Genomic DNA, 9943 nt, shown 5'->3' with positions numbered 1-9943 from the left:
GTCAGGGCGATAACGCAGCCTCTGGACCTCGTCATGGCCGTAGTCGACGCTCAAGGGACTGTGAAGGACTTCTGCGCTCTGACCTGCCTGTGCCTTTTCAAGTCCGTACATGCGCCTGCCCAAACACCACAGTCCCTCTGCAGCATGTGCAACAAGTCCTGCGCTGTAAGGATACGCAGATCTCTTACTTGTTCCACTTGAAAATCTAAAAGCATGTGCTCGTTTCAGGTGTAAAGTCCTTGTTGTCCTCACTGCTCCTTCATTATCTCCCACAGGCCACGTGTGAGTTGTCTTTAACGCAGGCTGTCCACAAGTTTTGCAACAAATCCTGTTTGGACGGTTTCTGCCGGGACAACATGCCGGCCTGTGATAACTGCAGCTCCCACTGCCGGAAGCAGCCGCTGATGCTGGAGCTGGAGGAAGACGGCACGAAGACCATCTGCAGTGAGGAATGTCTGACGGAATTTAAAGAGGTGCAACAACATCACAATTCTCGGATATATAAAGAGCAAATCATACAAACACATACACCAATTTCTGGTTTGAATTTTGGCCGTACTTTAATATGAAGATTCATTTTTGAGCCGATCCTGTTTCCTCTTCATTCATTTTGATCCCAACAACCAAACAAAAATCAACATCACTTGTTCCAGCCTCTTTTTCTATGACAGTAAAATCACCATCTTCATATTTTCACTATTGATCAGACAAAACCTACATTTCTTCTGACGTTTAATCCACCACGCAATCAATCAGAAATGTTCGTCCAAACGCCGAGTCGCCTGATCTCTAATCAGAAGCTGCTTCCCTTTTGTGTTTCCGCAGAAAACCGAAACCCCCCAACCGTGCTCCATGTGCCTCACGTCTCAGCAGATGTCAGACATGGTCAACTACAAAAGCATCGAGGGCACAGTGAAGCTCTTCTGCAATCGCGGCTGTATGGTTTCATACCAACTGAAGCCTGCAGCTCAAGGTGGTGAAACACGTTTGCTGTGACGGATGATTAAACCTGAGGTCTCACTCCAGCAGTGTTTCCTTTACTGGAGACACTTCATTTCAACTCCCTCTATTTGGCATTTTTTTATACAATATATAAACATTTTGTTGATGATCATGTTGAGTTAGTACTTGTGCTGGTTCTCATTAATGTATTTGCCAACAACCATAACTTGTGATTAATGATGATATTGTAAAAACTGCTGAATAAAGGATGTTTAAATATATACACACAGTACTTGTATATAATTGCAGTATAACAATCACATGTTTCTGTTTTCTCCCTTTAGAAAATAAACGCAAAGCTTGGTTGAAAAAAAAGAAAAAAGGCCAACAGACCAAACAAAAACCGAATACTGTGAGTACAGTTCATACAATACATTTTCTGTAAGATTTAAATCAACAACACACAAGCAGTTATCATATTTGTGTATATGTAGCATTTTTCTGTGCTACATATAGATTTAGGCCCAGCAGGGTTACGTGCAAGTCCTCTGACCCCTGTACCATAACTGTGCATCATCCCACAGGAAGGTGTGAGCGTTGATTCAGGCTCCACTGCTGAGGAACCAACACTCATCAGCGCAGCCTCGTGTGTCTCCTGTCGCACCTGTGAGACGAGGATGATGAAGGGCCAAACAGTTTATCAGCTGAAGAGCTCGTCGGACGTGTTCTGTTCGGCCTCCTGCTTCACTCAAATGAATCCACACATCAAAGTCGTCACCAAACACTGCCACAACTGCTTTCAGTAAGTCCAGGATCCTCCACACTCACTCTTGTAAGATTTGTATGCCTTTTATTGTCTCATTAAGGCCAATGTTTATTACAGTAAAGGTCATTGGACCATATCAAACCTCCTGCTCCCACTGACTGTGAATCTGGTCTTTACCTTGTTGGTCCTCGTTTCCTCAGGGTGATACTGCAGCCTCTCAAAGTCATCCTGGCTCCAGTGGGTGATGTAGGAACAATGAAGGAGCTGTGCGGCGAGACCTGCCTCGCGTCTGTCAACTCCAGGATGAGCACGGCCGTCCTGAAGACCCAACCGCAAGTCGGCTACCACAAAGTCAACAACCTGACTGCGCCTCAATGTGACATCTGCGCCTCCACCTGCACCGACGACCAGTTCCTGCTGAAGATGGAGGACAGCAGAGTCTGCAGCAAAGAATGTCTGGTCAAGTTCAAAGAGGTGCATAATCGTCGTCTCATCATTTTTGGAAGAAGAATTAAGATTTACACTTTCTGACACATTTCAAGGTGTCAAGGTTAAAAAAGAAAATCAGAAGGCATCGCTGTTCTTCAACTTAACCTGAATTTGAAAAAAAAACGTAATCATCCTGCAGTATTCAGGTCATATGACGTAACAATCAAGAAAGTTATTTAACAGAGACATGAGCAATAGAGATACTAGAACTGATCTTAGTTTGTCTGTATGTGAAAAGCAAAACTCGAGAACTGATAATCTTAACGGCTTCAACTCAAGGAAGTGAAATTATGGTGTGATTTCTTTTTCAGGCGCGGCGTTGCAAGGCTGCGTGAGTTCAGTGTGTTCAGGCGTTTAGGTTAAATGTATATTTGTATATTAAATCACACAGTAAAACAGAAAAAAAAAGTCCTGTTTTCAATAAAACTTCAGGAATAAAGATCCGTTTGAATATTTGATAATAGACACAACATTTATAGCTTATATACAAACTCCGTACACCAACTGTGTTCTGTTTTTACAACAATAACAGAAAGTCAAGACGCCTCAGATGTGCCCCATGTGTCAGACTTCTCATCAGCTGTCGGACATGGTTGAGGACAAAGACCAGGACGGCAGGTTGGACTTCTTCTGCAGCAACAGATGTTCGGTGGTGTACAAGGCGCAGTTTCTCACCCAGTCAGGTAATTAAATTAATTAGAACTACAAACTTTTCTTTCCCTCTTGTTTATGTGTTACGCAACATATCTGCCTCTTGTTGTCAAAGGAAACTCTCCTTCTGTTCTATAGATCCTAATTTATTTGAATCCCATTTGAACCTTGTCTTTATAGCGAAGACCAGCTCATCATCTGAGGAGCGCAATATTAAGGATGTGACGCCAAAAGACGTGAAACCAAAGTTGGACTTTGTGAGTTTTGTACCGATTCCTCTCTGATCTAGATTCAGAGTTAAGAATAATCCCTTCACTCAGACCTGTCTATTCTAGATGTTACACAACTAATCCAACTCTTCTTTTCTGCTTCTCGTCAAGATAAAACAGGAGCCGGTCGACGAGGGGTACAACCAGAATCTGCCTCCCGGCGTCGCCACAGAACACATCAAGGATGAGCCAAACGTGACAAAGGTAGGAAAACACATCACAGTCCATCAGGCTGAAAAGGAAGCAGAACAAATGTATTTGACTGTTTACAGCCCTATAAGGCTATGAGGTATGAGAAAGTATTAATTTGTCAGCAGGTTCCATCAGAGTCACCGTGAATCATCTTGCTTCTGTTTGTGACAGGACTTGAAGACCGATCCTGTTTTCTTCCTGACGACAGACTCGCCTCCATCAGAAGACACCTCTCTCTGCCACGTGGATTTGAAACTGTCTTGCCTCAGCTGCAAGAAGACGCTGATGGACGGAGAGACCGTTTACCAAAGGAAGGACCATGCGGACATCTTCTGCTCCACCGCCTGCATCTTAACGTTTTACCAAATGAAACCAGTGAGGAAGACCTGCCAGTTCTGCCTCGAGTGAGTCAAACACGTTCTGCTCATTGGTTGTGTTTTTACATTGTTCTTTCAGCTTTAGCTTGGAGAATTTCAAGGAATTCTTCATTTGAGATTGAAAATTATTAATCAGCAATAATTTTGAGAAATTCAAAATTCTCAAACTCTAGGATTTGACTTTCCTGCTCTGTTTCATTATATAGTCAACTGAAAGTCTTGTGGACTTCTTGGACAAAACAGGATTTGAATTTTTGTATTTTTCAGCTCTTGGAAAATGTTATTGGGATTATTTTTACTAGCGTCTGACTTGTTATAGGTTTATTAAGCCATCACTTAGTAGAAAATACTCCACAGATATTTGAATTAAGACAATAACTCTTAGTTGTTGCACTCGTCTGATTCTGATTTATTCCAAACATTGTGATCATTGGCTTTAAAAACATTTTCTTCAGGCTGTCCTGGTGGCCTGTAGGTGTCACCTCTGAGTAATGTTTTAAAACGCCACAACCTCCAACTGACAGTTAAGTCGTCCCCGGCGTCCTTCAGCCCAATTTAGCAGCATCCAATCACTGTGTGTACATTCTAACTGACTTCATCCTGCTTCCTCCTCCCAGGGAGGTAAGGGAGTCGCAGGACGTCCTCCAGTTCCCGGTGGAGCCTGAGGGGACATTAAAGGACTTCTGCAGCCGGGCCTGTCTGTCCTCCTTCAACTACAAGAAAGTCGTGTCCACCAAAATACCCATCGTGCCTCTCGCATCACATTCCCAATGCAGCATGTGCGGCAGATACTGCATTGTAAGAGATTTCAGAGGATCAAATTATGTTTATTGTAATCAATGCTGAATGTAAAGGAGAATCAATGATGGCTGACTGGCTGTCTGTTGTTTTTCCTCCTGCAGAGCAAACATGAGATCATAAAGCAGGGCCTGGTTCACAAGATCTGCAGCGACCCGTGTTTTTTCCGTTTCTGCAACATGAACAATCTGTCCCTCTGTCAGAACTGTCACTGCCGCTGCAACACACTGCTCACCCTCAAGATGAAGGAGGGCAGCAAAAAACTTTGCACTGCGGCGTGTGTGGCCCAAGTAAAAAAGGTAGGAAGAGGTTCTGCACGTGTAGGTCAAAGAATATGTTTGTAAAGTTGTATTAATACTTGTTGTTAGCTTGTAGCAGCATCTGGTTTGGTTTTTCTTCTGGTTAAATTCTATGTGAGGTTAAATAACCCACCTGCATGAGGTGATGATGGAGGGGATTTTATATTCTCTCTTTTCATTTGCAGACAATCCGAACATTGCAGCCGTGTGTCATGTGCCAGTCTTCCTGTCCGGCATCAGACATGGTGGAAACCATAACCAGTGAAAACGTGGTGGAGCTCTTCTGCACCAACAGCTGTGTGATGGCAGCAAAGATCCAGGCTGCCAGTGTGTCAGGTACTGGACCTGCTCTTTGCCTTTCCCCTCCTTTTCTTGTTATTCTCTCTGTCCACTGTGAAGTTCCAGCTCTCAGTGAACAAAACGACTCATTTCTAGTTCATGTGAGATTTAAGATTATGCAGGTACAACTTCGATTGTCACGAGACCTTAAAGCTCGATGCTGTGGATCTGTCTGAATTCTCCAAATGAAGGTAGATGATATTGAACTGCTTTTAGATGCTGGCGTCATTATCTGAGACAAATGTGGGGAAAACCTAACATGACATGTCTCAAACTGTAGAAACCTGTTGTGAAAGAGTTTGATCAAAACTGTGATAATTATAAAGCAGAAGGTGACTGCGTATAAACTCTGCGGTTGTATATTTGTGATATGAAACCAACTGGATCCCTGAATCCTTCTGTGTGGATTCATGCCCTCATCTCACACTTATACATATTATTCTCAAAGTAACTGTTTCTTTTCCTGCTTCTTCGCAGGCGCTCCACTGAACTGTGATAACTGTGGGAGGAACACACTACCCGCCTGCCACCTCGCCATGCCAGACGCCACCATCAGAAACTTCTGCACTCTCGCCTGTGCCATGACCTTCAAGGTAACACAGTCTGTAGACTTCACAAAGCTCATATTTGCAGAGAGGATCATGTTAAGATTTTTTAATTCTTAATGATCTCATACATCTTAAGTTACACTGACAGTGGGGGGACGTGTTCATCTTTTATTTTACTTTCTGTACCACAGGAGACGCAGAAAGACACAAGTGCTCCCTCTCACCTCTCAGGAGCCTCGGATCCAACCACCAGTGACTTCCTCAAACCACCAGAGAACCTGCTGTGTCCCCAGTGTCGACGCATCATAAGGACTTCACCCAAAGTTGTCCAGCAAAAGGTGCGTTGCTCCAGTCGACGTAATCTGAGCACATCACTATATTTAGAACCAAAGGTATTAATTTCGCATTCAGATTTTGAAATGTTCTCGCTCAAAATAAAACCTGCTTGTGCTTAAATGTCATGTGCACCAGTTTGAGCTGAAATCTATGGAACAAACTCACGTTTTCTCATGATTCCTTCTGACAGTATTGTTCTGACAACTCTTGAAAGCTTAGAGACAGTAACATACATTGTGACACATGTGTGAACATTAAATACTGTGTGTAAATGTGTGTGTGTGTGTGTGTGCTTTAGGGCAAAGTGACTTTCGTGTGCAGCCTGGCCTGTTCTCAAGAGTTCAAGAGGGTCACGAACATCACGACAACGTGTGAATACTGTAGAACTGAAGGTATCGCCAGAGACGCGAAGAGAATCGACAGCAAAGACTGCTTCTTCTGCAGTGATGGTGAGGAGACTGATTCAGTATTTGCTTTCCAGGTCTGAAGTTAACTTTATGTCAATGAGCCGAATGAAGACTCTTCTCTATCTCTCTCCTCTCAGGCTGCAAGATTCTCTTTAGTCATGAGCTGGAGAGGAAGTGGGGGAAACACTGTGACTCGTGTGCTTACTGCCGCTCCGGCTCCAGGACAGTGTTGACGGCAAATTACGCAGGAAAAAAAGAGGAATTCTGCTCTGAGGTCTGCATGTCAAAATACAACATGCTCTACTGCTGCGTAAGTTGAGCTGGACACGTATTTTAAACACAAATTTTGTTCTCCTTGTCTGAATTTGACAAATGCACTTTACTGACGACTCTTTTAACTCTCTGCTTTCTCTCAGTATGCCAAGTGCGACACCTGCAGTCATAAAGGGAAACTGCGAGAGAGCCTTTCCATGCTGGGGGAGGTCAAACACTTCTGTGACCTCAGATGTGTCCTTCACTTCTGCAACAAAAGGCTCCAGGTGGTCAACACAGGTTTGTTACTGTTATGATATGATGTTGGTCGACATGTTTGATGCTCAACATCTTGTTTGTGTCTGAATTTGTGGTTCTCTTGGATACAGAATAAAAGCTGGAGCAGTTAAATATGACCATGATAATCAGATTCATCACCAACATCCCCTCCTGACTCTTTTCTAGATTCCTCCTCTCCTGAGTCTGCAGGTGCAGCAGCGTCCTCGCCCATCATCACCAGCGTTATCTCCCTTGCGAGTCTTCTGGCTCAGCAGAACAAAACCTTATCCAGCACTACACAACATGGTATTTATACAAAGACATGTACATAACATCCAGACAAAAAAGACACAAATATGTACTGATGAATATGATACAGACCTGACTTTAATCATGAGGCAGTCAATATAAATGTCATATATTTAACACTAACTTCACCTCCTGACTCTTTTTCTGTTTCTAGCTTCTTCCTCCCCTGAATCTTCACGTCAGGCAGAATCCTCCCCGGTCATCACCAGTGTTGTCTCACTTGCGAGTCATCTGGCTCGGCGGAACAAAACCTCCTCCAGCACTACACAACATGGTACTTATACAAACACACACAACCACACAGACACAAAAGACTCCAGATTTCACCTACGTGGACAAACAGTTTCTGACTCTGTCATTTCTCGACAGAATCTGTCCCTGAAATTCAAACGAAGGTCGTCGGACATGTAAGTTCACTCCGAAGGTCAAGTCCTCCACATAGTTCATCATCAGAGTCGTGCACATTGAGTTACAACCTCAATAATAACAACCAGGTGTTGAAGATGGAAATGATGAGGATGCCATTTGTCTGTTGTGCAGGCCAGTGTTCAAACCGCTCCCAGGGAACTGAAGAACAAGTCTGTGCTCTGCTCCCCGTTGGTCCACAACAAAGGAGTCTCTTGTACGACAGCGACTGTGGACGCAGAAGCACAAACAGGTAAAATACACTTTCAAGTTTGTTTCTTTCATTTTCAGCCAAATAAACCTCTTCAGCTTCACCCTGCACTGCTGGGTTTAGTTTGGGTTATTACTGAATATATGTTAATACCCAGAAACTGTCTGTATTAGACGAATACATACGACTTCGCGGATAATATGAAATGAAATATACACAAAAGTAAGATGTACACACATCCTCTACTTCAATAAAAGATCTTTGAATTTGTTTGTTTTTGTCTTTTCTCTGTTGTGTGAAGACAACTTCGTACCTCAGGTCATAGTGCTGCCTCTCCCAGTGCCGGCCTACGTTCCACTACCAATGAACATGTACAGCCAGTACACACCACAGCCTGTGGGTCTACCGGTACCGGTGCGTAAAACACCTCTGACACTCTTTGTTAACCTTGTTCTACTTCGATCATATACAAATATTAAATATCAACTTTCTACTCTTGTTTTTATGCTTTGAACGAATTATAATAATCTGTGTAAAACTCCGTCTGTTTCACACACTCACTGTGACTTCTTGCTTTTCATTAGGTTTTAAAGGAAGTTTCTCTTTCTCAAACTTTGCCTTTTCACAGCTGCCAGTGCCCATCTTCCTCCCTGTGGCGCTGGACCGTCCTGATCCAGCGACGAAAGAGAGAGTCGAGCCTCCTGAGGCAGATCTCCACCTCAGGTCTGAGACGGGGACCCAGCAGGACGACCGGAGCGGGAGAGAGAACGGGCTGAGGGCTGAAGAGCTGACCACTGAAGACGAAAGACAAGAAACTCAGGACCTAAACGGTAAGATTGGGATATTAATAAATGTTAATGTGTGCATTTATTCTGATTTATACTGAGAGTACACATATTTATATTCCAATAAAAAACTACTCCAGATTTCTACTCTCTCAATGGAACCAGAACATTCAAACTCTCTGTGCAACATTTATCCTTAACTTGTCCTCATTATTTTCAGAACACACCAGTAGCTTCGACGATGATTTGGATAAAAACGATCTGGGTAGTTTCAACCTCCAGGAGCACTCGTTCACTGACGTCAGCCTTTGGTCGCCCGGTCAACCACACACTCCAGCTCCTCCTCCCATCAGAGAGGAGCCCGCGAGCTCTGCACCTGCTCCTCCACCGTCACAGCAAACGCTCCTGAGCAAAGTCCACAACAAGAACGAGGTGAGAAACCCCCTGAGAGACGGACAGAGCAGTTAAGATGCTGTGGTTTCATCTCTCTGTGCTGTAAACTTGTCTTCCCTCTCTGTCCAAGGGTCCTAAGTTGCCCCAGTTGTGTAAGGCCACCAAAGAGGAGACGTTTCAAAGAGACTTGTCTAAACTCATGTCGAGGAAACAGCACAAACAGAAGAGTCAGTGTGGGATCGATGCCTGGAAGAGATGGATTCAGGGGAGGAAGTCACAAACCAACCTGGACCCTGTTTCTTGTGTGTTGTTCTGTCTCTTTTTTTTAAAACTATGTGATTTTCAGTTAACATTTTGGTGTTTGACGCATTAATAATGTTTTTTTTAAACTAAAATCTCTTTTAAATGTTGACTGGACAAAACAAGCTATTGATAGATGTCACTATTGAACTACTGAAACATTGTAGAAAGTCATTGATCATAAATCAATCACTGACTGTCTGATCCACTCAGTCAAGGAGAACGTTCTTCTCTGTTCTGCGGCTGAACTGAGCGACGGCCTCTGTTGCTTCGTCAATGAGGTGAAACAAGCGGATGGAGAGCCGCACCCCCCCGACAGTCTGTTCTACCTCTGCCTCAGCATTCAACAGGTCAGATGAAGGACACGGTACACAAACATAAAAGGGCCCTCATACTAACGTGAGAGTTACTATAACATCACATGGAGAGAATAGACAGATTTGTCCTATTTTAAGAATAAGTAAATGTTTTTCATATGAATAGTATTTGTGTTATTGTTGAGAAAAGGCAGAAGCTAACTAGAGCCCAACAGTCTGAACTTTTCATCAAGATCCATGAATTATTCTCTGGGAAATCAGTGAAAATGTTAAAACGTG

At 43.5% G+C, this 9943-nt stretch overlaps 2 protein-coding genes across 15 annotated transcripts in view; one reads left to right on the top strand and one right to left on the bottom strand.

Moving 5' to 3' along the window:
- The window catches only part of LOC117770959 (tapasin-like), a 1175540-nt gene that overhangs the window by 231146 nt on the left and 934451 nt on the right, over nt 1-9943 (bottom strand). The window lies entirely within an intron of this gene.
- Nucleotides 1-9943, top strand: part of LOC117770910 — a 44458-nt gene that overhangs the window by 10301 nt on the left and 24214 nt on the right. For 7 of the 14 annotated variants that reach the window (XM_034600789.1, XM_034600794.1, XM_034600795.1 and 4 more), the window contains exons 17-44: nt 6-165; nt 276-473; nt 826-973; nt 1287-1354; nt 1527-1744; nt 1909-2182; nt 2730-2880; nt 3029-3105; nt 3229-3321; nt 3481-3713; nt 4304-4484; nt 4589-4783; nt 4969-5119; nt 5600-5715; nt 5862-6008; nt 6305-6455; nt 6551-6723; nt 6830-6965; nt 7131-7196; nt 7230-7250; nt 7408-7527; nt 7623-7660; nt 7794-7911; nt 8171-8283; nt 8498-8699; nt 8875-9086; nt 9178-9349; nt 9561-9697. In XM_034600789.1, the coding sequence (XP_034456680.1) occupies nt 6-165; nt 276-473; nt 826-973; nt 1287-1354; nt 1527-1744; nt 1909-2182; nt 2730-2880; nt 3029-3105; nt 3229-3321; nt 3481-3713; nt 4304-4484; nt 4589-4783; nt 4969-5119; nt 5600-5715; nt 5862-6008; nt 6305-6455; nt 6551-6723; nt 6830-6965; nt 7131-7196; nt 7230-7250; nt 7408-7527; nt 7623-7660; nt 7794-7911; nt 8171-8283; nt 8498-8699; nt 8875-9086; nt 9178-9349; nt 9561-9697 (4069 nt within the window). The other 7 variants (XR_004615460.1, XR_004615459.1, XM_034600796.1 and 4 more) reach the window with 6 other exon arrangements.

Source organism: Hippoglossus hippoglossus, chromosome 11 (genome assembly GCF_009819705.1).
Source record: "Hippoglossus hippoglossus isolate fHipHip1 chromosome 11, fHipHip1.pri, whole genome shotgun sequence".
Classification (NCBI taxonomy): domain Eukaryota; kingdom Metazoa; phylum Chordata; class Actinopteri; order Pleuronectiformes; family Pleuronectidae; genus Hippoglossus; species Hippoglossus hippoglossus.
The sequence above is the reverse complement of the archived record's forward strand: the minus strand, read 5'-3'. Positions and strand labels throughout refer to the sequence as shown.